Source organism: Anticarsia gemmatalis, chromosome 9 (assembly GCF_050436995.1).
Source record: "Anticarsia gemmatalis isolate Benzon Research Colony breed Stoneville strain chromosome 9, ilAntGemm2 primary, whole genome shotgun sequence".
Taxonomy (NCBI): domain Eukaryota; kingdom Metazoa; phylum Arthropoda; class Insecta; order Lepidoptera; family Erebidae; genus Anticarsia; species Anticarsia gemmatalis.
This window is the reverse complement of record NC_134753.1, coordinates 2,580,184-2,607,728: the sequence shown is the minus strand read 5'-3', so window position 1 is coordinate 2,607,728 and position 27,545 is coordinate 2,580,184. Positions and strand designations below refer to the sequence as shown.

General features: G+C 35.2%; 1 protein-coding gene across 2 annotated transcripts; it reads left to right on the top strand.

Moving 5' to 3' along the window:
• The first annotated feature begins 145 nt into the window (after window positions 1-145).
• fusl (transmembrane protein fuseless) lies at window positions 146-27,181 on the top strand. 2 transcript variants are annotated; one of them, XM_076118507.1, is made up of 8 exons: window positions 146-284; window positions 4,364-4,529; window positions 5,301-5,454; window positions 9,098-9,295; window positions 9,812-9,959; window positions 16,718-16,870; window positions 25,520-25,703; window positions 26,013-27,181. In XM_076118507.1, the coding sequence occupies exons 1-8, from the start codon at window positions 261-263 to the stop codon at window positions 26,285-26,287; spliced, it is 1,302 nt and encodes a 433-aa protein (XP_075974622.1). In that variant the 5' UTR covers window positions 146-260; the 3' UTR covers window positions 26,288-27,181. The 2 variants fall into 2 exon arrangements, with proteins under 2 accessions (XP_075974622.1, XP_075974621.1); XM_076118506.1 differs by lacking the exons at window positions 146-284; window positions 4,364-4,529; window positions 5,301-5,454; window positions 9,098-9,295; window positions 9,812-9,959 and adding an exon at window positions 12,303-12,880.
• The last annotated feature ends 364 nt before the right edge of the window (window positions 27,182-27,545 follow it).

Sequence of the window (27,545 nt, the reverse complement as noted above, 5' to 3'; positions counted from 1 at the left end):
AAAATTCGTATCGATTAAAATACAATTGAATCGATTTCGATGTAATTAATGTTCTTAAAGTTATTTATTTCGTCATCGTTTACGTTTATCACTGGCCTTCACATTGGATTGTCTGTGGCTCTAGTTATTGTTATCTGCGATCACACTGGGCACAGACTAAATTCGTTCGTAGCGCTCTACGGGCGATCGCGTAGCTTTCCCGCCAAACTTGTTTTCCTTTTTTAAAAGTGATATTTTATTTTGTTTTTGGAGTTCGAAAGATGAAAATCAACTTGGATGATGGCGTGAGTATTAATTATCTTTCAATAATTATTTAAATATATTTTATTTATTTAAAATTGTTTTTGACTAACCAAAATGCTTACTTTCTTTCCATTATTTGTATTTATAATCATGTTTTTAATTTCTATTATATAAAGGCTAAATAACAGGTAAAATCGGAATTTGATAATTCGTCGTAAATTGTTATATTCTTATACTAAAATATAGGTTTCTTTGCGATGCATTTAGTTTTTATATAATTTTGTGTTTGTTTATATTCCAAGCTTTCCATGTTTTCTGTAATAATTGACTATTGTGTTTGAGCTTGGCATGAATATCTACTTACTCCCTTTCTTTTTCTTGAGGAAACGCTACGTATTAGGTATAGTCACAATAAAGTAATTGGCTTTTATTTAACTAAAACCTAAGAATGTACGTGTCCCTATTTTTCCCGATATTTAATTTGAGTATGATACTATGATAAACTTTTCAAGTTACTATACATTTTGCTATGGGTCATTGAATTCGCCCATAGCTAGATGCGCTCACCGTTCGGTAAACGAACTGTAGGTTAAGCAAACCTTGGCGCGGTCATTCCCTAGGTGACCGCATTGTGGTATTTGAACTGGCCGTCTCCGTGCTTCGGAGGGCACGTTAAAAGTCGGTCCCGGTTGTTGTCTATTAAGATAACAGTCGTTAAGCCACGTCAAAGGCCTTCGGGCGGCTTGAACTACTTTGACACTAGGTTTTCCACTAACCATACGATGAGAGAGAGTGAGTGAGAGAGACTGAATTCCATAATGCCCCGTAGAAAGGTAATGACAAGTTACAAACATACATAGTATCACGCCTGTTATACCCGAATTGATTGGATGGACTGATCGGATTCATGATGGCGAAACCCGGCTGTATGTCATACATGACATACACCCGGGTTTCGCCATCAACAATCTTACATAGCCATTTACCGGGGATCTTCTTCACTGCACGTGTCGTGTACCTCGTGTACATTTAATAATGATAATAAGTCAAACAAGCCATAAGTGTACTGTATAAGGTCGTCAACATAGGCGCAGTTAGCACTTACACAAATTAGCATACACATATTATTAATGTATTATTATGAGCGTAATATTAGCGTAGATATTTTGAACATATTAAACGGGGAGACTGGTAAAATATAATGCATTTGGGCACTTAATACTTCATAGCTTAAAGTTATGTTTATAAATATTTAGAGAGAGATTTTTTCCCTGCATCACTCATATTTATGTACGTTATTTCTCAACTAAATTCGAAATAAAAAATAAATTACAATAATAACATAATAATATTCACAATATGTACAAACAAAGAGGAGTGTGTCGTAGTATTCCTCCTCATCATCGTCGACCGGCGAAATGTCCAGAATGCTGGCAGCTTTGCCACTATGAGTTATTTTACGTTTTTTTATGAAGAAAAGGGATTCTTCTTCTTCTTAATACATAAAAATGGAGGGTCTATCCCACTAGTCCCGTTGAGCTGTCCTGTGACCTTACCAATGTACTAAGTACCTGTTGTCACAGAACAACTCAATGGAACCAGTTGTTTTGACACTTCCGTCTGTCCCATTAGTCCCGTGATTTTTCTGCAACGGGACAACTGGCACTACCAAGACAGTGTCACTTGTCCCGCCACGGGACAACTGGGACAAAATAGTGCCAGTTGTCCTGTCACGGGACAACTCAACGGGACTAGTGAGATAGACCCAAAATGGATCACCAACCAATACGACTTATACGTCTTAAAGACACGGGAAAGGTTTTTACCGAGAGAAAAAAAATGCAAAGAAAATTTGAGCGCGAAGCTGCGCGGGTTGTAGTCGATAATAGATTAGCTACATTGATTAAATATGTAACAATATTGTTTACCTTAATATAACATTGCAAAGTAAATAAATAAACAAGGCCATTTAGTTTAGATACAATGTAGTGTATGGACTTAAGTTATTAACAAGTGTATACGTAACAATTACAATAAATTATACATTTATTATGGGAATATGTACCAATATCACTTAAGTTCTGCATAATGATATCATCATTTTAAATAAATTTAGCGCATAACTATCCCGCTTTTGATCCCAGATTATCTTACGTGTTAAGAATAAATCAGGTCTTGAGTCCACCAAGCTACCTAAAGAGTGGGTTGCACTTTGTATCCCTTCAAGCAATGGTCAAAAGAACGCTTCTGCACGTAAGACTTCATTACGATGTTTTTTATCAATGCTAGAGAAAAAATATTCTTATAAAAAAGATATTTCGAAATGTTTTTGGTGTGTTAATGTTATATGATGAATGTTAGCTCTCGAAGATTCGTGTAGGTGGCAAACGCTACATATTCTAAATACTTTACAATAAATCAATGATTTATAATAGCAATACGCGTCGGTCGGTCGGCAATAATTATATTTTTAATCTACATAATTTTATGCACGTCGGAAAATCTTTATTACATCATTTCATTTTGCGTAGGATGTACTACTAAAAGGTAAAGACGTATTGTTCGAAACCTTTGCATTCAAACCTTGCTGTATTCGGGAAAACATAAAATAGTTAATTTAATTTAAAGAACAGAATAATAATGACTAAATTAGCTTAGTTTATCATTTCAATGGAGTTTATTTCAAACAATAAACGATTTACTATACAGAAAAGAACATTATTCAATAAAACATTATTACATAAATAAAAACTATACCGAATGACTTTGTTTGCAGTTTTTCTATCAAATAAAAGCGTAACAAAGGAAAAGTGATAGTTTTTTCTTTGTCATTCAAACGAGTGCTTTTTTAAGGCTATTGTGAGTTTTTCTTGGCGATAGACATGAAGACCTTCGGACAAACGATAATGATTGTGATAGAGTTGAACGTAAGTTCACGTTCAGGGTCTTAGAGAAACAAGCAACTATTGGAAGTTTCTAGAAATCCTCGATTGTGCAGAATGACTGACGTTTCAGCGCAGGTTAAGTTTGCTGTACCTACACGCATATTCGGTTCAGCACGTTGAGTTCAGCAATATTTACTGGACAACAAAACCTACTCGACTCACTTATTCGGTTCGTACTATTACTTATTTTATTTAGTACTAAGAATGGGAAAATTGAATTCGTCGCTAGCTAAGCTAAGTAAATTGAAATATTTAAGTAAATATTTATTTACTTATTTAAATAATTAAATGAAGCTATTTTTTTTTATAGTCATTCCATTCTACGATATTCAAGCATATGAATATTTTTTACTAAAATAACTATTTCTTTCAATGTCAAAAAACAATATTTTAGAGTAAACATAATACATGGAGAGTATAACTGTTTAATTGCGAGAATATACCCACTAAGGTCGTTCTGTTGCTAAAGGTCTTCAATCGTACGTGCTGTCGAAACGTTAAACAGTTTATTGTACAAATAGTCTAATCTCATTTTATAAAATGACGCTGCTCTGTATTTATTTACATTAAAAGATAACACATTCGTTGCATAGATTATTCACTCAGCGCCGTTTTATTTAACAAAAGCAATGTCACAAGTGAGCAATACTATTGCAAAAATGATAGGCGGTGAATATTTATTTGCTGGGAAATAAGAAGTTCTATTCTTGCATGAAGTATAATCATGCAGTTTTTTTAATTATAATAATTAGCTTCTACTTTCTTTCTCGCGTGTGGTTAAGCCGTGTTAACGCCTTCAATACACTCAGGGTTGTTGTTGCTCTTTAGGAAAATAATAACTTTCCTATTAGGTACGAGTAAAACAGGGTTACTAATTAAAGGTTAAAATGGAAAGAAATGGGCATGTTAAGGGGTTAATAATTATACTTTTTAAAATTCTACAATTTTATTCATAGCATAATTTAGTACTAAGTGCCGAAAAACTCAACTCGTCGCTAGCTTTTTATGCGAGCTATTTACTTATTTCTATAATCAAATTACCCCATATTTTCCTACAGCAACCCCATTTTCCGGTACTTCGGTATCTTAATTTTTTTAATTCATTATTCATTTTTTTACAGCATTCTGAATGTCTCAGTCGAAATGTTAACGGTAGTATTCAATATGAATTTCAGATGCCACCAAACTTGTCCGAAAGCCTTCTGCCAGGGCCGCACAGAAGTTTCGAGAAGAACGAGAAGACCGGGTCTATTGAGAAGCTGCAGAAGACCGAGTCTTTGGAGTCCTGCGTCAGCATCCCGACCGAGGAGTGCAGCTGCGATGAAGCTAGCTACGGTATAGGTTACTATTACAAAACTTCATTGATTGATGGCTAATTTAGATATTTTTATTATAAAAAGGTCGTGAGAGATGAGAGAGAGCTACCTTTCATAAAGGCCAGAGCTTATCTTTGAAAATTAAATTGAGGTCTGAAAGGTTTCAATGGAAAAATAACGGATGTGCTCCTACGATCCTCGATTATTTGAAAAATAATCTCTAATTCAAACATTGGATGTGTTGATATTTTTACTAGAAAAAAAAAATAGTAAAGAGAACAGGAAGAAAAATAATATAATTATGTAGAGTTCGTAAACTATAAGTTTTTATTTACAAGTTCTTTTACCACTTTAGCCTGCATTGCCACAAAAACTATCAATAAACCTAATCTAGTTCGATTTGATTAGTATTTTTTGCGCAATCATCGTAGATGTTCTAGAAGGGTATTTTCCACTTACTTTACATTACTCATCAGTTTTCAGCATTTTTCACACTAATTTAATCTGAAATGAGCCAATTGATCGGGTCGAGGCTTTTTACTTATCCTGTGCGTTACGTAACAAAGGAAAAATACTTGAATTCTATTTTTTTCGATACACATAAAGCCCAATAATCATGATAATATCACAGTTACAAAGTAGTTGATTTTGTTGGCAAAGATATACATAGAACTAACTTGCGTAAAACTATACGTCGAAAAAAAATTATTAATCCAATTTTTTTCGATAAACAAATAATCTTATGCAAAAAAAATCATTCACATGTATTTTTTTTAAATCAACATTTTGTTCACAGGTGACGCAGTATTTTCCTGTTTCATCGTAGCGCCGCAAGTGGTGAGCGTGTGGCGAGGAACATGGGGCATTATGGAACAAAACCCGGAGCTGTTCCCATACGCTCAGATTTATTTACTGGGCATTGTTATACATATATGTTTTGCTTTAGTTAGGTATGTACTACTTTTCTATCTTCATTTACTTTATATATATACTAGCTGACCCGTGCGGCTCTGCTCGCGTGAATTTCGTACTGTTGCTTATTCGTTTGAGCGAAGCACTACCTACACACCTACACATAAAAATGCTAACAACTCTTTTGTCATCTAATGGTTATTTACGAAAGGGACCCGAAGAGCACACAATGTGACACAGGCTCAGGCAGGCCTGATTTCCTGTGGTTACCTTCTTTTCCGCTCTCGTCTGTATCCGTACCAGTTTACAGTGTAAAATATAATACCTTATTATAAACTGACCATTGCTTACCCGCCTGGATTCAGAATATTATTATAGGTACAGACAGACCTATCTGTGCCGCAGCTCTTCACACGCGTAATAATGTAGGTATACTTGCGTTGATACGTCCGAAACCGCGTAACCCGTAATTATTTTTTATATATCATCCGTCGTTTATTTTTTAAAACTTACCACATAGTCTGTTTCATAGCTATCCAATTTATTTCATTAATGCAACCAATTAATTTGGTTACGTGTTACGAACTACAACGTCATCTGTTAGTTGCGGCGAACAACGACTACAAACGAAATTACTCGGTTTGCCATCTAGGATATCCCGACCGCACCGGAACCACGTAAACCAACATTTTTGTGTAAGGGTCAGCGCAGACCAAGAGGAGCGCAGCGGAGAGGATTTTTTTAACGCACTTGAAAATCAACTTTAAATTAATTAAAATAAAGTGCATAATTGCTTGAACCTGACAAAAAATGCTCGCGCGTCCTCGAGGATGCGCGGGTATCCCCGCGCATACTCGAGGACGCGCGAGCATCATACGAAAAATTTCAATGTTGTTACTGAGTTTAAAGAGAGAGAACGTCATTTTTATTCTTCTTCAGTCAAAAGAGCAATTATAATCATGGCCCAGTCTACCATCGTTGACGAATTTTCACGAAAACTGGCCTGTTTAATGAAGAATGGTAACCTAGAAAGTTTTCCTCGCGCAGGCTCGAGCAGTCGCGAGCATGCTCGAGCATCCGCGAGCCGTAAAGAAAATGCTCGAGACCGCGCGAGGATTATTCCGGTCTGTCTGCGCTGGGCCTAATATATCATACCATAACCATAACCATATGCGAATGTTGTGAAATGAATTGCAATGCCATCTATGGTCTCTTTAGGAAAACGCAGGTTCAAACGATTTCTACGTATTTTATTCAATTTTCTAAAAATCTATGAAATTTTATGCGATAAAAAGTATCCCAATACTTGCTCCACTACTTATTCTATGCATATAACAAATGTCAGTGCATTCTATCCGGTAGTTTTTACGTGATAGCGTAACATACAGACGGAGGACAGACAGACAGACAGACAGAAAAGAAAATTATAAATTGCAGATTCGGTATCAGTATCCGTTACTAAACATCCCCCATTGGTTTTTTTTTTAATATATTCAATGTACAGAATTGACCTCTCTACAGATTTATTATAAGTATAGATAATGCTTGTTATACGAAGGTATAAGCAAAGGTATCTGAAATATACTTACTTTTCGTGGTCGGTCCTGCGCCTGACCTCTCACTGGTCGTGACGACTATCTGTCCCACCGGGTTATGAGAGTAAGAGAATAAAGAGTCTACCTGTGTATTGTGCACACACTTGGACACTATAAATCAAGTTCTGCACCGTTGGCCAGTTTCAATGAAACTGACCCCTGTAGCCGCTAGATACCGGCTAGGACATTATTATTATTATGTGGTGCCCAGTTATGCTGCAGCTATTTCCAATAAACTAGTCAACTAAAGCTCCAGGCTATGAGAAAGTTTAATAGAATTCGGAAAATCCTTTTAGTACTTTGCTCACCTTTGGATAATAACAAGCGTGAAGTTAAACAAATGTTTTATTTTCTTGAAATGCTTTATGTCATATGAACGTAGTAGCATTACGTGTAATGCAGTAAGCATGTTGGTAGTAATAGGATTATTACTCAACAAGGCGTCATCTTAGAAAAATCGCATTATTTGCCTTGAACCCAGTTTAAGAGCCTAGCGTAACCTCCATTTATTTATCATGCTAAGTAAAAGAATATCGGATATCTATTTTTGTAAAAGTACAAGTAGTTTTAAATTTGTTTAAGACTTACACAGTATAATTGGATCATTGTTATTTCAGATTATAATGATAATAAGAGTAACTACCTATATGATATTAAGCAAAGGAATCGGTTACCAAAATTAAATCTATTGTCATCATTAATTAACAGTTTTAGAAGTCGTACGTTCAGTCCCAAAGAGGTATATTCTATTTCAATTGAAATAGAAAATAAACTTGTTATAAGTACCTATACTTTCTGTTATCGAACTATAATTTGAAGTTTCTAATCAGCTTTCCAATTTGATTGAAACATCGAGTAGAGAAATTAGGTATTCTAACATTTCATTTTCAATTGCGTTTGAGACCGAATCCGCAACCGTTCTCCTATGACCGGTTCGCCATTGGACTGTTCGTCGACAGGATGATTCATTTATTTCCTTTTCCCCAACAGAGTCTTTCACCTATGGACATTGCGTCGACAGAAACTTTCATCTATGTCAATTTCGACGACAGGTCTTTCCAGCTACAGAATATTCCACCGACACGACGATAAACCTATTACTCTGGTAACTACAGACCTTTTCATCTAAGGAGAATAGGCTGTCAATTTTATCACAAGCGATAAAACAAAAATATACATATCTAACAGCTACAGCTTACTGTATCTTTACTAAGAGAACAGGGGTGGTTACTTGCCCTAGAGAAGTCAAACTTTGCTTACAACATAAAGAACTTAATTCTCAAAATGAGTTAGTCTTACCTATAAAAAAGCATTAACTACTCATTTATGTAGTTTTGATTACTTACATCCTATTCGATTCTATGAAAATAAAACAACAAAATTATCTTATACGTAATTATTGTAGTGATAATTTTATTGCATGTGCATAGATACTACAGTTGCATCCTTTACTTACTATGTATTGCACCGGAAATGATCTATGTTAATATTGCGTTACAATTCATTTATTTTACATACTACGAAATACTACATACTCTATTAGTGTTCTACTTAAGCTAAAAGGCTCTTAATAATGACTTCTCTAGGGCAAGTAACCACCCCTGTTCTCTTAGTAAAGATACAGTAAGCTGTAGCTGTTAGATATGTATATTTTTGTTTTATCGCTTGTGATAAAATTGACAGCCTATTCTCCTTAGATGAAAAGGTCTGTAGTTACCAGAGTAATAGGTTTATCGTCGTGTCGGTGGAATATTCTGTAGCTGGAAAGACCTGTCGTCGAAATTGACATAGATGAAAGTTTCTGTCGACGCAATGTCCATAGGTGAAAGACTCTGTTGGGGAAAAGGAAATAAATGAATCATCCTGTCGACGAACAGTCCAATGGCGAACCGGTCATAGGAGAACGGTTGCGGATTCTTTGAGACCCGTAACATTATAATATTATAGCTTCATTATGTCCGTGCTCTGAGGTTGGTAGTGGTTTTTAGCTCTGAATTTGTGTATCCACAATTTAACCAGTTTATTAGTGTACAAATCAAATATTTCCTACTCACACATAACATTAATTCTTCCATTTGTCTTCCAGAACGAAACTCCTAGCCCGTTCAGCGGGTGCCTACAGCAACCCAAACGGAGGAGCAGCCTGCTGGATCACCGAGCGCATGTTATCGCGAGTGTATACCTACGTGTTCATACTGTGCAACATCATGCACTGGCGGGGAGGATGGGGTTTATTGGACGCCTTTGTAGATACCGTCACTCCGAATAAAGAGGACCCTCATAGGTAGGTCTTAGCAGAATGTTGACTTATGTATATTTAGAAAGACGCTTATCTTCTTTGCAATGATAGGGAAAGGCCTATAAATGGATTTAATGCTCCCTAACTTAGAAAGCGTGCAACAGTTAACAGACGATAGTTTTCACTCATCATGTTTCGTTGATTTGAGAGCATATCTAAAAGCCGAAGATTTTCTGTAAATTCTTTACTTTGAAAAGTCTTACAGCTTGATCAACAAAACTAAAAATCTTTATTTAATTAGTAGCTACTATTAGTATAATACTGATGATCCATCACTGTCCTACTACTGGGCAAGACGAATGAAGGAGGGGTTAGGCCTTAGGTTCTACGGAGGCCTAGTGCGCATCCTTTCAATAACTTACAGTAAAAACAAAAGATCTTTGACAGTCGTTACCAGTAGTAAGAAGTTTGAAAGTCTGACAACTGTGAGGCTAGATCCCTACTCCAATATAGTTAGGCTAGGCTAGATAAGTATTAAAAGTATTTTTGTTTTGTCTCCAGGCCAGTAGTGATAGCAGCAATAACCTTGTTGTTCTACATCACAATCACAGTACTGCGGAGTTCGCGCAACCTCCTCGCGTCTCCTTACTTCCTAGTCACCGACGGCAAAGAACCCACCTATATATTCTCTACTAGGTTTAATATTCCTGTAAGTATTACTGCTTTATTGTTTACTTAATTATAATGTTATCTTAACCGATATTTGACTGGAGGACTTGCGCACTATCGAGTATCAAATACTTGACATTTAACGTGAACCAAAAAAAAAAAAAAGATTCGATCTGAAAATTTGTTGCCTAAAGCCAAAGAACTTTTTGCCTTTGTTCAAGCTGGCAAATAGTTCTTGTTAAAATCCGCTAGGGGCGCTGATCAATTTTTCATACAAAATTTCTATAGATAGTTGTACAAATTCGCGCTACAGTACAGCAGTTCTTTACTCTATCACTCTAAAAACCTGTCGGAGCGGTGTCCGATAGGTAGGATGGCTTTACTTATTCTCTTAAGTAGTCTCTGACTTTTCTTACTTCGGGCAATCAACAGAAAATAACTTTCTGGTCCTCTACGTGGCAGTAGCTACAGTTAGTTATTTACGAAGGCTCGATCAAAAAGAAATTTTACAAAAACTGGGCGCCTCTATCGTATTTATCAAGAACTATTTTTTTAAAGTAATTTGGAATGTCTTTAGGAAATCGCGCTATTAAACCAATTATTGTTGTTAGCAACCCGATAGCTTACAGGTAAGTGAGTCTTAAGTTTTCTAGTTTTTTTTTTGATTTTTTTTCATCACTTCGAAAAGTCATTGGTGTATTGCCTTGAATTCGAACCAGCGACCACTTTCGTGGGAGGTGCCAACTTAAACCACTCGGCTATCACTGCTGAGATCTATACTTTAACTCCAACAAAATATTTTATTGTCTTTGTTGTAATAAATAACTAATTAGCACTAAGAAAAAGGTACCATCTACTCGACTGCTTCTGTCGTCTAAGAGTCAGCTCACATCGAGACGCGACGCCTTTATTATGAATTATCGCAACGAATTGTGTACCTTTTCGTGTAAAAAATAAAGTTATATTTTGAATCGCTCCTGAAAAGTGTGTAGAAAAAATATACGGCGAAGGGATAAATATGTCAAATACACTGCCGTCGGAAAAAAGATCATAATTTCCACCGTTTATTATTAGTATTGTAATGCAATGCAGTTTTTGACTTTTTGACTACAAGACAAGGTAACGTTCAAATTAATTGTGCAAAATTGAGCGATTTTGTAGGAGAGGCCTAGGACACTATATCATAAACAATGAGTATAGTATTGTTTTATAGTAATAGTGGACAAAGGTCGGTCGTCCAAACTGCGTTGACGGCCGCTCGCCTAGGAAGTACGCAGTTGTGGCCGGCCCTACTGACGTGATTTGTGGACGATTACTAACGCTATAACCATGGAACATATCGTAATATATTAGGTCGTGGAAAAAGTATTTTCGCATTATATAATTCCATGTTGTTTGGTTTATTGACAGTATTGACACCAATACAATACAAAGTGGATCCTCATTCCGGAATCGAAATCAATGTCGAAATCTAGATTTTAACTTAATATAACGTTGACATGATAGCTATTATAATAAGCACTTTATATCTCTTTATGAACATGTGTATAACACCCCTTACAAAACACTACTACTTTTTGATTGAGTGAAGATTTATGATCTTCAACCCTTGATTAATTATTACCTTTCTAACATTGTAATAGTAGGAAATCAGCAACATGCTCTATAAGATAGAAGAAGAGACAATCAGATTTGACTATCAATATGAGTTCTATACAAAAACCTTTGCAAAATAATTGTTGTTACACTGATGCACATTTGTAAACTATATCATTATGGAGCTTTCAGGCCTGCAGTCAGTCTATAAAACAGCTTAGTGATTTTTGATCTGAATGTCTCTGTGCTTCAAGGCAGTAGTAGTTCAGATAGGTCAGTTTTCAGAAACAGTTATCTTCTATCTTACTGAAAACTTGCCTTATCTGATTGTAAATATACTGGAAAACTCATGAATGGCGGAGAAGACGTTTTTTATGCTAAGTAATTATGATCTTGATAGATTGGTGAACTGAAGGGTTTCATGTTGTGACGTAATACGTGTGGTTTTGATGCGTAGAGTCTGTTGAAGGCTTAATTGTTGATATCAGCGTGTAGAATCGAAGGTCGTTGGTACTACGAAACTTTACAGTTTCTTACAGCAATCACCAAAGGCTTATAATGTTCTGACGCCTTCTTTACTGAAATTATGAAGCACGTGATGCTTACAGAGATAAAAAGTTAAACATTTAGAGGAATTTAAAATTATCTTCCATGGACTTAGATTTTATGACAAGGACTATCTCTCTTGTACAAAGACGCATCACGCCTAAGTTCGTAGTCGGTCGGCGTTATCTAAAACAAACGAGATCGACGCATCGACGTCAGGCTGGGCGCGGGCGGCAGGGCGCTAATAGCCGGGCGCGGCGCGGCACGGTTCAGTCAGAGGCAGCCATGCGCGGGAGCACAGCGGGCCTGGCCGACACGCTGGCGAGCGGCTCGCGCGCGCACGCCGCGCTATTGGAATCCGCGGATGCGCTGTTCGCGAGCGCCGTGGTGGCGCCCGCCGTCGTCACCTACTGGAAGTCCACATGGACGCTCATGGACTTGTACGTGCTGCCCGAGCAGCCCGTGGGCAGCGCGGCCGCTTGCGCCGCATTCGGCCTGTGCTGTGATCTCTTGTTCTCCGTGTTCCAAAGTCAGCTCAGCAAGCACCTGTGCCCGGACCGCGGCCGGTTGACTTACTACGTGCTGTCGCGATTGTGTACGTGTATCGCCGGTGTGGCGTGCGTGGGCGCTTGGCGCGGGGTGTGGAACCTTCTCAATGAGTGCACGGGGGACAGTGCCAGGACTCTGCTGTCCACGACGGCGGCGGCCACGCTGTCGCTGGCGGCGCTGAGGGCCCTTCGGAACATATGCGCGGCACCGTTCGCGGTCGCCGTGGACTCGCCGCAGGACTACTTCGAAGTGCCCACCATGTTCCGCACGGTTGGTACCTGGCAGTCGTGTTAGATCATGTTAGGTTCCTCTCTCCGACCCCTGATGGGAAACTGCGTAGGGTGATGTCAAATTGATCGTAAAAATCATTGTGAGTCGAAGGTTACAGGACAGGGACCTGTGTTTTTATTACAAACGCAATATAATGAGTAACTTCCCCTCAGTAAATAAAGCGTGCTAGTTGTAACGTACAGATTTATATAGAGTCGTTTTGGTAAGAGTATCACTATACTGATCCAAAAAATAGTTTCTAAGTTTCTAAACCAAAGATAAATAGAATGTAGGTTGAAAAAAGTAAGAATACTATTACTCGCCAAGCTTGTTAAAAGAAAAACAAACGATTGTTTACTATGAACGCCTTTACGACATCGAAAAGGATGTGATGTTATATTTTTAGCTTTGCCCAAAGGGGCATAAATTGACACTCGTACAGGTCACATATTACTGTTTTGGGCTCTAGTACATGATACAGATCTCAAAAACATGTAGATTCGTAGAATAGAGCCGAAAAACTGCCGCTGATGTCAAAAAGGCTTAAATCTCCGTACAATGCCAAATTGGACTTGTTGACCGTATAAGACGAAATATATCCACTTTTGAGCAGAACCGGCCACTCAATACGTTTAAAGCCTAATTCAGGCCATCAAGTTTATATCTTAGTTCAAAGTTTGGGGTAGTTGCGTTTTATCCTAATGATTTTAAAGTAAAAGTTTGTGTGGTTAAGTGTATGGTACGTTTATTGTCACACATGAATTTTAATGTCAATCGATGTATAAGATACTACTCGTCATTAAGAATCCATCCACCAAAGATAAATGCCCTTCGGCATAATTTTGCCACAAAATTGCTTTGGAAGTACTTAATCAATCTTTCTAGCATTTCTCATACTTAAAAGATGCTCTGAACTTATGTTATTACGTTACCAACTACACAATATTGTAGCTTTTTAATAGCATTTTTAACCCGTTCAGTGATTTCAGAGAAAACCCATAACAACGAACAAAACAACTTAGTAATTAACAGTACGATAATAAATTTAATCATTTAATTTAATGTCTTAGATATTGAAACTATTCGTGTTTGTTTCCTGATTTCCATTTATCGTAAGTTCATTAAACTATTAAGGGTTTACAAACAAATACATTCTAAGATTAGTGAAATACGTACTTGATAGGATCAGCTGTTGTTCCATTCATTCGCGTTTCATTCAATAAGTATCATCCGCCCACTGACTATAATTTGTATAGTAGGAATACGTAAACATTGAGACCGTGTACAGTACTGTCTCTACAGTCGGTCGATCGTGTATCGTAAGTTTGACATTTAAAATGTATTGGCAAAATACTTCCTACGATTGACGCCCGTTGGAGCGTTGCGCTAGCCGGTTGTTGGTAGTCGATAGTGGTAGAGAATCTAGCTACAAAAAGGGCGAATATGCCGCGAATCGTTTCGCGCGAATTCACCGAGATATTAGGTCCATACATGGCGTAAGCTTCGCGCGAAAGAATCGCGGCGAAGACTCCTCTTACCTATATTTTTTTAGGAAATAAAAACGCATATTTTCTTTTAATCATATGCACGTGTCATGATATGTAGCAGTTATTGTCATTCATAAACTTCTTATTAAAGTCTTTCATTTCGTTCGCAAAAAATATTTATAAAAAAATCTAAGCTAAAGAGAGGAAAAGGGAAAGGAAGAGAGGCTAACTTATTCTTCTCAATTCTATACCTTTCGAACAGGTAACCGTTTGAAAATATTTCCAAATGCATTACAACAATTAGATTTCAAACTATACAAATAAGAAGTATTTGGTTAGTTTAGTACAAGTTAAAAGAGACTCTTATACAAAAGTTCCATATGATTTGTGCCAGATTTTCCATAACCTTAGAAACATAGGTATCTAAAAACCTTCCTCTAATCTTAGAACAAATAAATTAAAATATGTGGTTCTATTTACACAAATATAGATATTCTACGTCATATAATTAAGAAGAATATTAGGGAGCATTAGGTTTAAATCCGCGCAGTAAAAGTTATATAGCTAAGATATCAGTTTGTAAACAATTTACTGCGCCATTACACAACTATGTTGTTAAGCTGCCTCTGACTTGTTTAGTATCTGATTTATATTGTTCTATCCATACTAATATTATAAATGTGAAAGTAACTCTGTCTGTCTGTCTGCTACTCAATCACGCCTAAACTACTGAACCAATTTGCATGAAATTTGGTATGTAGATATTTTGATACCCGATAAAGGACATAGGCTATATATCATCACGCTACGACCAAAGGGAGTAGAGTATCAGTAATTAATGTTACAAAAACGGGGAAAAATTTCACCCATTCTCTCTTATTGGACGTAAGCGAAATTGCGCGGGTCAGCTAGTAATAAATAAGTAATTGTAATCCTTTTATGAGTTATATACAATCATATTGATAGTATCTAAATATGGAAGAGCAAGATTTCATATAGATGTAAAGAACATGGAAATCCTAACAAAATTTATAATGTCCCTGGAAAATGTTGAAAATTATAGTTGGATCGATAAATCTCTGCCCGTCTAAATTAAATAAGATGCCATTTTTATATTAAGACAATAAGCTAGACTAATAATTTACTACACTATAACGTATGTGCCAAACACACACTTTGATTGTTGAATGAACTTGTTTGTGAATGAATTTGTAAGAATGTGATATATGCTTTTAATTATTTTGTACAGTTATAAAATTTAAGAACCTACCTTGGAGTCTAGTAAATGCTTGATTGTTTTTATTATCGAGTTCATAAAAAAAGTTATTGATATTTTCCGTGGGATTTCATGTTTTTTGTTTTGAAATCTGTCTTGAAACTTGCACGGTGCAAATGAGCTTAGAAAAACTTTGTATTCTAATTAATCTTAACACGGTATACTTTGAAAAGTTGTGTAAATATGCAATCGTTAGTTTTTGTTTTAACGCAAAACATTATAATATAAATATTAAGGAAAGTAAAGTTATTAGCAAGAGTTTAAGCTAAAAACAAGCGCGAGATACATCTTCTGAACTATTAGCTTTCTATTCAACATTTTTATGTCAAAAAATTGTATTTTTTAGCATAAATCCTACAATTATTTCAATTGTAAAACTGCAAATGTGTAAGAAATAAACACGTTAATGAAAATTGTTATCGGTATAGAAAATTATGTTTTCGTTACGGTTCATAGCAAAAGAATTTTATTTCAATGTCCTTAATAGAATTATTATGTAGATACATAAATAAACTACTTACCTAGTAAAAACTGAACATAAATAAACCATATTTTATGTCACCGCTTTCCTGCTGTAGCGTTATTGTCACCCTGAGGTCTGAATTTAAGTCTATGTGATGGCCCAAAACCTAGGGCTGTTTATTATCTACATTCTGCCATTTAAAAGGCTTCCGATCATAAGGTCTCAGGTACAATATCTGAATTGGAATTAACAATAAAGTCTAATACATCATGTGATTTAAATTACTTTTTTAATTTTAACTAGAGGTCCACTTTATCGCATATATATTATTATATAACGTTCTCTTATGTAATATAGCGTAAAAGCAACATACATTTATGGCTAAGTGAGTTAATAAACGTGAAAATTGGACTACAGACAAACTTATCAATCGCAGCGTCATCAAAAATATAGTATGAGGGCTTATAGGAATAATCTAATATGCAATAGCAATAGCACATTTCCCGACCCAGGAATCAAAGCAGACGTCGTGGTCAATAGTCGTACACACAACCACTCACACCACACTAGTATAGTCAAAACATCTATGTAACATAACATATTATTTACAGAACAGCAGAGAGACGATGCTGTACATCCTCGACTGTATATTCTCTGTGGCGGTGGTCGGCTCCCTCGTGGTGTTCGTGTGGCGCGGCTCCTGGGCGCTGCTCGACATATTCCTGTTCCCTGATGATCAGATCAAGTCCTGTTGGACGTCTTTGGTAAGTACTACATGTCACACCTAACATTTGCATGCACATCCATACTAATATTATAAATGCGAAAGTAACTCTGTCTGTCTGTCTGTTACTCAATCACGCCTAAACCACTGAACCAATTTGCATGAAGTTTGATATGGAGATATTTTGATACCCGAGAAAGGACATAGGCTACTTTTTACCCCGGGAAAATTAAGCATTTCCAAGGGAAAATGCCGGTAAAAGCTAGTATTATAGTTTGCATCTGTTTTCCACGCAGAAAAGCAGATACCAAAGAAGCCACTTGCTACGATCGTAACACACTTATTTTACTTCATACTGGATGTGCATGAAGCAAATAAATATAACTCTAACATAATAATATGAAATCAAATAAGAGTGTAAGGGTGTATGTAGGTGAAGGTGCATGATATATAAAAACGTTTCGTCATTAACAATGTTAGTCCCGTGTAATAGGGAATGAGCCTAATACCAAACTACAACTGCTGCTAAACTCACCTTACGTTTGGTAGATATCAATACCAATTTATCTTGTAGTTAAAACTCGTGTGAGAAGCTTACTTTAGAAACTAATGGTAAAAAGTATTAATAGTGGTTTTATTCCTACCTCATTTGATCTTCATTTTAACATTCTTCAGCAACCTAGGAAAATTTGATAGTATTTTTCATACACGAAGTCATACGTTTTTCCCATGGGCCACCAAAGAATGCCACTGGCCCTTTTCCTACAAACTTAGTATGCTTCGCTCGCATCAATTTCTTGTCTAATTATTATATTATATTTTAGCAAATATTAAAAACTTATAGTAGCTAGCTTGTACAACATTTCTGTAACTGCCTAAGTATTAGTTTTTTACAAAATTCATGACTGATTGTATAATTAACTTATGAGTCCAACGAAGTTATTCTTTGTAAGTAGGTACCATCAATTGTTAAAAATGTACATTTAACATTTCTCATCATATTATTTTACACTTTTATTACGTAGATCTTTACATATTTCATAAAAATTAATAATCTTGAGCTTATTGCAACAGCAATTTTTGCTGTCTAACAGTGACTATGGAAAAGCGGAAATTCCTTTAAAATTTATTTACCTACTTATGTGCCTATTTTCGTCTCTTTGTTCAATTTAAATACATCAAGCATTACAGCAAAGTTGTTAAACAAGTACATGTGCGTAGTTTAAATGATGACTATGTAATTAAGTAAATATTTAATTGTAGAGAAATCTGAAAGTAGATTAAGGTATTATGATAGTGACAGAATATTACCTAAAATAATGTTTACCAAACTATTATTAGTTACCGACCAATATTTTTTATAAATTTCATCATAATTAAAACAAAAATTGTAATCTTTTATATACTTACTTACTAAAAACACTACTCTAAATATTGTTTTATTAAAATATAGTCGTAATAACCATGAGAAAACTGCTCTAATACTATATAATCTTTTAAAAGCATGTAAATATTGATCAAAGTAAGAAGGCAAATATTCGCCACGTTTTTAGTCAGTGCAAACTACTTTCCAGAAATGTCATAGATTACATAGTGACAGAAATCACGCCACTTGAAAAGTTCATACCTATTTTATTAATTCCTTTAATAGCATGTTAGTTTTGATAACTTATCAAAATAATCTTAATGTAAAGATAAATAAAATGTGAAAATATTGTAAAAAGATTTGCGAATTTTTATTTGGAAAGTCTTATGTAGGATTTGACTTATCATTGTGGACTTTTTTAGATAAAGTTGGTGTTTTGTAAGCATGTAGGCGGAGTCATGTGAGATGTGACCTGATTGGAGCAATGCTATCTCATTTTATGATTAAGTTAAAATATTTGAGTCATAATCATCCAATGAAATATGTTTAGGCATTTATACTTCACAAAAAGATTTGACTACTGAGATCATTAAATGAGCTTATAGAGAGAATCATTGATGAAAATTATAGATACTATTAAGACTGAGAATTATTAGGAAAATAAGCCATTTTAAAATAGATTATTCGGCGTATAGTGCAATAGTTAAGGATACCAAAGGCATTTTGCTAATAAATCCAGTCTTTGGCCAAACCTTTGAAAATACATTTTAAATGGTTCCATCTGACTTTAGTTATGATCCTTTTAAAGGAAGCAAAGGAGGAACGATTATGGCAACTAGGATACAATAACAACTGTCACAATATACCGGTGCTAACTGCTTTACAACTAACTACAATTACTTCTACTGATTCACCTGATTCCCTAGAATTCTGAGGAACTATTATTTAACTACATACATAGCTGAGACGCTAAGATCAAACCTCTTTAGGTATTGACACCCAGACTATTATAGTAATATTACTTTTTCAATTAATTATTAAATAAAATAATTAGTAAGAATAAATGCAGTATTTGATTGATTACCTGCCTGTGTTAGAAAATACAATAAAACATTCGGACTCGAGTCATTTGACATCAACATACTTCAATTTAGTAAACGGTTATAATAATAACATTAGTTTAAATTAGTCTCACTATTCATGACTAGTTAACACCTCAATTTAACTAAATAACATCTATCTACTATCAAAATCCATCAAACACCAATTTCAATCCCAAATTCCCAACTATTACTCACAAAAAACAAAAAGAACAATCACAAATGCACACACAGATGTTCCGATATAAAAACGAGTACATTTTCCGCATATGGGTCATTACATGGTATTGAGTCAGTGACCACTTACGCGGGCGCAATTGGGGCCTTCCTCTGGCGTCCGTCTTGCGTCCCCCAACCATACGTACTCGGTTATTATTGGATTTTAACTCAACACGAATTAGGACGTATGGATTGTAAACAATTGTACCTTTGTAAAAACCCTTTAAGACTAGGGTTTGAATTGCAAAACTATCCTTTTCCTTCCACTTTTTATTTTGTTTATATCCCATGTTACGTGGGATCGGAACAGCATGTTTTCTATCAAAAACATGCTAAAAAGAGGATTTGGTTCGTATTTTTACAACCCAAAAAATCAAAATATCAGGCAGCTGGCCTGATATTTTCATTGATTATTGGGAATGCATTTTTTTAACTACATAAATGATTCACGTCTTTCAAAATAAGAGCAGCAATCTCTCATTACCTAGCAAGTGACTTGTGCTAGTATAGAACTATATTAAGTAAATATACAATTATTCTTTAAGATGTGAATTGTAGTTGTCAATCCATCCGGAAACACAATAATTTATGACGATAGCCTATAATCTGAATGAGTCTTCGGTCTTACCGTTCCGGGACTGAATGACTGTTTCATAAACTATTTTCCTATTAGAGATATGTGTTAGTTAGGTCTAAACTAAACCGACGTTAGAATAACTAAATCTTTTCGGGTTTTCTCTTCGTTTAATTAAAAACCTGTCACTCAGTTACCTTCGTCGATTAGTAAAATCGTATACCTAATTTGATAGTATTTTTCCACATTATCGTAATTAATTTGGGTAAGTTTTTTCATTGACATGTAGCAAACAAAGAAAGCTATGACTTGTTAATATCTTACTGCTGGGCGAGGATCTAGAAATTCAGTCCACTATGCTGCAAGAACAAGTTGAGAACTTAAACAAAATAGCGAAAGGAATCCCTTGTGAACGACATTCGCCGATGGTGTCGTAGACATTCTATCATGATTCATTCACGGTACGTAATAGTTTACATACCAATATCACAATCTTCCCATCACTTAAATCAACGAAGCAGAAGAATTCTATAAGCAAACAAAATGTGCCTTCACATATTATTATTGTCTAAGCATTTCATACGGAAAATCAATCCATTTTCCCATAGAGATATGCAGAGAAAGAAGCCTATTACCATTTTTACTAAACGATGAAAAATCTTCAAAATTAATTTAAAACATACAAAAGCACAAGTCATTATGCAGACGTAACTAACTTTTTGAAGCGAATATAATCGTTACACAATTTCAGCTATTCAATACTTAGTATAGAAGTGCGTTAATAGACTTACGCAACAATAGCAAAACTCGCGAACATCTATTAGCTAAAATTAGTACTGAAATTTTGACAATAACTAATGCACTGATGGAAAAATAGAGATTTACATAATTTACAATGTACGGTCATAGTTAAAAATACGTTAACACCTTTCAATTTTTACCTATAAAAAATACTTTATGTTAACTTCATGTCTAACACCCTAGGCCTAATCCCTCCCTCCCTCACTCCAGGAGTACACCCTTGCCCAGCAGTGGGACATGAATGGGTTCAATTTATTTCTTTACATAAACATAATTTTGTAAACACTGTGGATTGTTTATCGACCAAATAACAGTAATACAATTGGAATTTTCATAAAAAAGTGAAGTTTGAACAGTGAAGTTTTAAGACATTTTTGAACCTGATTGTACAGTCAGCTCCAAAATTAGCTGAACAACTTCGTATTTTCAAAACCTCTGTGTTACGTAACTTTAATAAATAACTGATCAAAATCAGGTAGAATGAGTTAGAATTAAACATTTAAATCAAAGGCAAATGTTTTTTCCATTGAATAATGTGCACACTTCAGTATATAGGGTTTCAAAAGATTGAGTTTGATCAGCTACTTTTGGAGCTGACTGTACATCTTCAGTATTTATCATTTGTAAAAGGCTACAATGACTTATTACGGTATAGGCTATTCTTAGCCGTATACCGAGCACAATGGCTGTCCATTTGAACGGCTTGACCACGTGGTGTGGAGGCAAGTGGATCAAGATCGGAGAAGGTCAAGGTATTTAGGTCTGCATTATGTAGCGTTTGCGTTTACGAGCTACGGTTCACTATATACTTTTTACGATAGTCACGGTTCATTTGAAAATGTAAATATAAATGTACATTTGTTGTTGTTATGTTTTTGTGCATTTAGAAATGTGTATTTAACGCATTCATTATACAACTTATTAAATTGTCTATATAAGCCATTTGCGTGCGCATCAGCGCCGACTTAATTAGGAGTTAAAGTGGTCGCTATTGCCGAAATCGGTCGGATAGCGCATCATCATCATACAACTTTGAAAATATGATGTATTGATTAATTTGGTATATGTCTTTAAGCTATAAAATTCAGCCCCATGTGAATGCAATAACAATAGCTCACCCTCTATTTCATTGGCTTAACACAGCTAATGTTGAAACGTGTATAACTGGCGTGATGTCTTGTTGATAAATACTTTTAAAAAAGCAACCTAATTATTTTCTGTACTTACTAAAAGTTCTTTACAAATAAATATCAAGAACATTTTCTATCTTTTTTTACTTAAATTAGCCATGCAGGTAACTTTGTCAACAATACTAACTAACGATCCCCAGTTTAGCATCACCGTGACATTGTAAATTACAGCACAGACAGAAATACACTGTTTAACAAAACAACTTGAAGCACTTACTTCATTACCGAGTTCCTGAAACCGTACACATTTTGCACGCAAATTACATGTCCGTCTAATTCCGAGGGCTATTTACGTGTGATGACGTCATCGCTTCCCTCATAGAATGATGGACGGAGTGATGATTTAATATGCTTAAGACTTTATCGTATAAGAGGTGGTTTCCTGAACGCTAAGGATGATTTATATCTAAGACGAAAAGAGATACAATTGTGTTTTAAATAGATAAATGGGTAATGCGAATTGGTTCAAGTACCTTGTGTAAGGTACGTTATGGTAGTGTGACTCTGGATTGGATTAATAAAATCTGTTTCATTGAATTATAGAACTTTTTTCGGTAATGTAATCTTAAATAGACACAGGTTATTCACTCTGATATTATAAAACAAAAATCTGTTTGTCTGTTACGCTTTTATTCCCAAACTAGCAATACGGATTTCATATAATGGAGATAGTTAGGCCCGAAACACAGGCGCCATATTTAACAATAAAGATAAAACAATCCGCGTGTAGAGCTAGCTGGTAGCAAAAGCTAGATTTTGGATTTCAAAGTTAGGTACTCATTACCAAGTTTCAGTCTTTGGGCAAAACATAGTCACGATGTTTTTGGAAATAAAACTCAAAATCTAGAAAACTTTTTTCCTACAAAGTACAAACTTAAATGACTTAATATTATGATATTATATTCTACATGTACTTAGTTGAGAAATTCATCTGTAAACTTGTGCCAACACATCGTGCTCATTGTCACACCATTGCTGATTTGATAGCTTCCCGTTTACCGTTCCGCTGTACGTTGTACACTGTGCAGTGTCACAGACGCCCTAAAAGTTGTTGACTCCTGTCTCGTGTTGTCATGTCGACGGCTAAATTTAGCTTACCATAACCTCGGAGAGAAGAGGTCACGAAAATCAATAAAAGAGTTTGCTACGTTCAAGTTTGGACTTACTATCAAGTTAAGATCAAAGTTAATTTATTTATAAATTGTATACTTTAAATGTTATTAATCATTTCTGTCTCGAGGGTTAACAAATACGAAACCTTTCATAATTACGCCGAATACTGTTTTGGGTTCCATTTAAAAAGTACCTTTAACTAGGTTCATTAGAACATTAATTTCTCGAAATTAAGTTAAGCATCCAAAATTGTTACACTAAAACTGACCAAGTATAATTCGAATTGAATAGTTGCTTTATCATAATCGACCATTCAGAAGCCATCCTACCTAGAAGTAATATCATATGGGAATCAGTAAACTTTTGAGAAACATAAAAGTAGTTTTATTAAAGAATAACCATTAAATTCATCAATAAGCAGACGTTACGTAAAACTAGGCGCCTGTACATAATCCAAATTAAACAACATAACACTACCTACTTGTTTATCAGTACAATGTCGTCACAATCTATCTTAAAGGCTTTCTATGTATCATTTCTTTATGACGAGCAAACATTGTTTAATTAAAGACGTGACGTACAGTGGAAACACCCGTATTTGTGTAAATAAGATAAAAATAACTAAATATAGATTATAGTATTATAACTGTAGTTAAATAAAAATGAATTCCTGTTTATAAACTAAATCAATTAAATAAATTTATACACCACTTACGTCAATATACATAACCTAAGCTTTGTTGAAGGCCTTTGGGAAATACTTTGTCACCGTGTTGACCAGTAACCATAGATAAATATTGCTTGTGGAAAATACAACTCCTTTTATTAATAAATATTGTTCTATACTATTACTATTAGATTTCCGCCGTGACGCCGTGGTTTAGGTCGCCACGCTGCTACCATTGCGTCGAGGTCGTGGGTTCGATTCCCACACGAGACAATTATTTGTACGATCCACAACACACATTACAGATCAATGAAAACTTTTTCTGTATCGCTGTCATTCACATTTGCATCATAAAACCTTTTACTCTAGCCTCTACCTAAGCGCATGAATCTAAATTACAAATAATACTTTATAATATTAGATAAACAAAATAATTATTATAATACTGACAATACCTTTGTAGAGATAGGCATATAAGGTTATCAAAAATATTCAATTGTTTAACTAATTAGGTACACAAGCGACATACACATGTAAATATTTTCACAAAAACCGGTTTAAAATCTCGTGTGTGTTATTTTTAGATACACATTTCATAATATTTTGAAATTAGTGTGTAATGAAAATGATAATTCAATTTACAGAGACGGTTTTAGAACATGACTTTTATTTATTTATTTCATTTATTGTGTTTACCTTACCCTGTACATATTATGATAAAATATGTTGCCTAGAGGCTTACAATTATTTGGGTATTTTTGGATAGTAAATTACTATCTGGATATTTGCTTTTGAGTGGGAAAGATTTATTCAATTGAACAAATAAATTGATTATTATTTATGCAACATCATGACCATATATCATTAGTGATTAGATAAACTTATTGATTGACAAACACATCATTAATTATTATGAGTAATTATGATGGACGTAGCACACATGCGCAAACATAACACTATAACTTGTGTAGAACCGCTACGCCGTAGCACCCTCTACGACTGCACAACTTAAATTCAGACTACAGGAAGTAATTTCAAAGAATGTAATCATTATAGTCGAAGGTTATTGATTAGTTTTAGTCAGTACAGCAGGCATAAATTTCTATGAGTTTCGTGTTTGGTTACTCGGCTACTGAACACTAAAAATATTCTTAATGGCATTAAGTAATAATCGTCGAACGTGCGGTGAATAAGATATGTTATAAACCCTCAGTCTTACATTAAAATTAGGTTTAAGTAGTTTAATAGACATATTAAACTATGATTTCTTGATCCTTACGCATAACGGAATTACCGAAGACAAATTTTCCGCATTTATAACAGCATGGAGGTTTTGTTATATTATATTTATTTCTCTATATCTACATTTGATTTAACCTTAAGTTTAATGTGGCGCGTTTAGAAGTATATCCAACTGCCAATAATAAAGTCTCGGGTTCGAGAACTATTGGCATTTTCTAATTTATAGCAGAGTATTTCCTAATAGTAGCCCAAAGTTTTGTACCGGGCAAACGGCAATAGGTTCGACCCCTATAACATAAGATCAACACTGTTATTGCAATTTCGGGTGTAACAGACATCGCACTATGAACGAATATAATGTATTTTTATCTACATTTTATCCATTGCTAATAAAATAAATTGTTTTTTGTCCAACAGATAGTGGGCTACGCGTTAGTAGTGGTGACGTTTGCCCTACAGGCGCCCGTGCGCTGGTCAGCGGCGAGGCTGCACGGAGCGCCGCGGCTGCTGCTGGCCGATGTGTACCATCTCGTGTCCTTCGTCGCCACCGTCAACGTCTGGCGGGGGGTCTGGGGCTTGCTGGATATTTACTTCTTCCCTGGTAAGTTAATTATATCCTTATTTAGATTCTGCTCAAATAACCTAGATTGTAAGTTCTTCTTATAAAGAAAGTATAAAATGCCAATGCCAAGTTAAATCACCTCATGGAAAGATGCAATAAGGTCGACTCTCTATAGACAATTATACAACTTTTGCGATAAGCAACACCTACAGTTATAGTTCTCGCTCCAAATAATAAATTTAGAGTTACCATAACCCAAAAAAAATTAATTCTCGACGCGACGCGATGACATTTCTAAATACTTTTAACTAATAAATCAATAACCGAAACTGTTTATAATCTTTCCAGAAACACCAAAACTCAGCAACTGGTGCTCCCACGTGATCAGCTTAACACTCCTGATACTGCTGAACTGCTCCAACTCCGTCATAGTCCGAGGAGTGTACATCGACGCAGAAGAGCCTGCGGGCGAGTGCGTCGTCTTCCCGTGCCACTATCTCCGGCTCTTCTTCCACAAAGAACGAACCAAGAAGAGACACAGAAGAGCGCTACAAGCAGCAGCAGCCGCCAAGAAGCCAGAAGAAGCAAGTCTTCCGCTACAAATGCCAGAAGAGAAAGTTTAGCCACCGAGTGTTTGCTGGAAGCAATAAGTTCGGACTTCTGTATAGTTCAACAACCCCAGTGAATGTGATGTGAAGTGTTTCAGGGGTTCAAATACAGTCATGTCTTCAAGCTATAGTTATATATAGTTTTTTAGAACTAATAAATTCAGTCTTCCGCAAAACTTTATGTAGGTAGGTAATGTTAAAACTGATTTAATTTCGAACATTCCAGTTAATATTACTTTTTGAATTGTATATTTTGTATGAGTCGTTGAATGACTTGTTATAATAAATGTAGGATGCAAAGCACATGGCATTATCTCAAGGCATAACAAGGCTTCAACCAAGTGGAGCTAAAAAGAACTGCACGGCCGTAACAACCTTTTCTCGAAGCAGTTCAGGCCATTTTAGACCTCGTATAACTTCGATATGAATGAAACTAAAAGCCTGATTCGTGTACATTATTGAACAAAAACGAAGTCGCTTCAATGTGACTTATTCTCAAATAAAATGCGTGTTTTGTGTCACAAACGACTCTAAATAATATCTACCTCTTCATTTATTTTTAGTTCGTTCTCCTTCATAAATAAATAATGCCGCGTATGATATTAACAACCACAGAAAAACCTTATTAACACTTTCGGCAACCTTTTGAATCTGTAACCATTTCTTGCGGTAGTACAATAAAAAGTAAAATACCAAATTATGTTACAAAATCTTTTTCCCGGAGATATAACTCGATTCTATTGTATTTGTTTCTTAGCGTAATTTATAATTAAGTATTCGTTCTAAGTCAATCTATTAAAGTCTTTAGTAGTTCTAAGATCAGAATATGTAAATACGAAACTATAATATAATATGTGAGCGCTAAGTTATTATAAGTTTTATTGTTGAAAGATAAATAAACGTATTGGTATTTTATCAGTCTGTTTTATTAATAAACTTTAGTTATTGAATTAAATCGATTATAACGATTTACGATGTTGAATGACCGCGTTACAAAATATGGGATGGCGGGAGATAAACATTGTATCAATGTGTTTGTGCCTTTCTGTTTACTGCCTGCTACTATTGATAGCGGCGGCCCCTGGCGGATGTTTGCGGAACTAATCGCATGCAAGGCATACTATCCATTGAGAAAATACTCCACAAAGAATACTAATATGCAATGTTACTGGTCTAATACATACATTTTTGTAGCCGTATCACTTCACTTATATGGGTAAACATCTTATCCAAAAAATTGCATTCGCTCATACCAAGTAGCGCCGTCTAGCGT

What these genes read in the sequence shown, in the direction of transcription:
- fusl (XM_076118507.1), top strand. Translation starts at nt 261, where the DNA reads ATGAAAATCAACTTGGATGATGGC. An exon ending in TGAAGCTAGCTACGGTATAG is followed by an intron (nt 4,530 to 5,300) that starts GTTACTATTACA and finishes TTTTGTTCACAG; the next exon opens with GTGACGCAGTATTTTCCTGT. An exon ending in AATAAAGAGGACCCTCATAG is followed by an intron (nt 9,296 to 9,811) that starts GTAGGTCTTAGC and finishes TTTTGTCTCCAG; the next exon opens with GCCAGTAGTGATAGCAGCAA.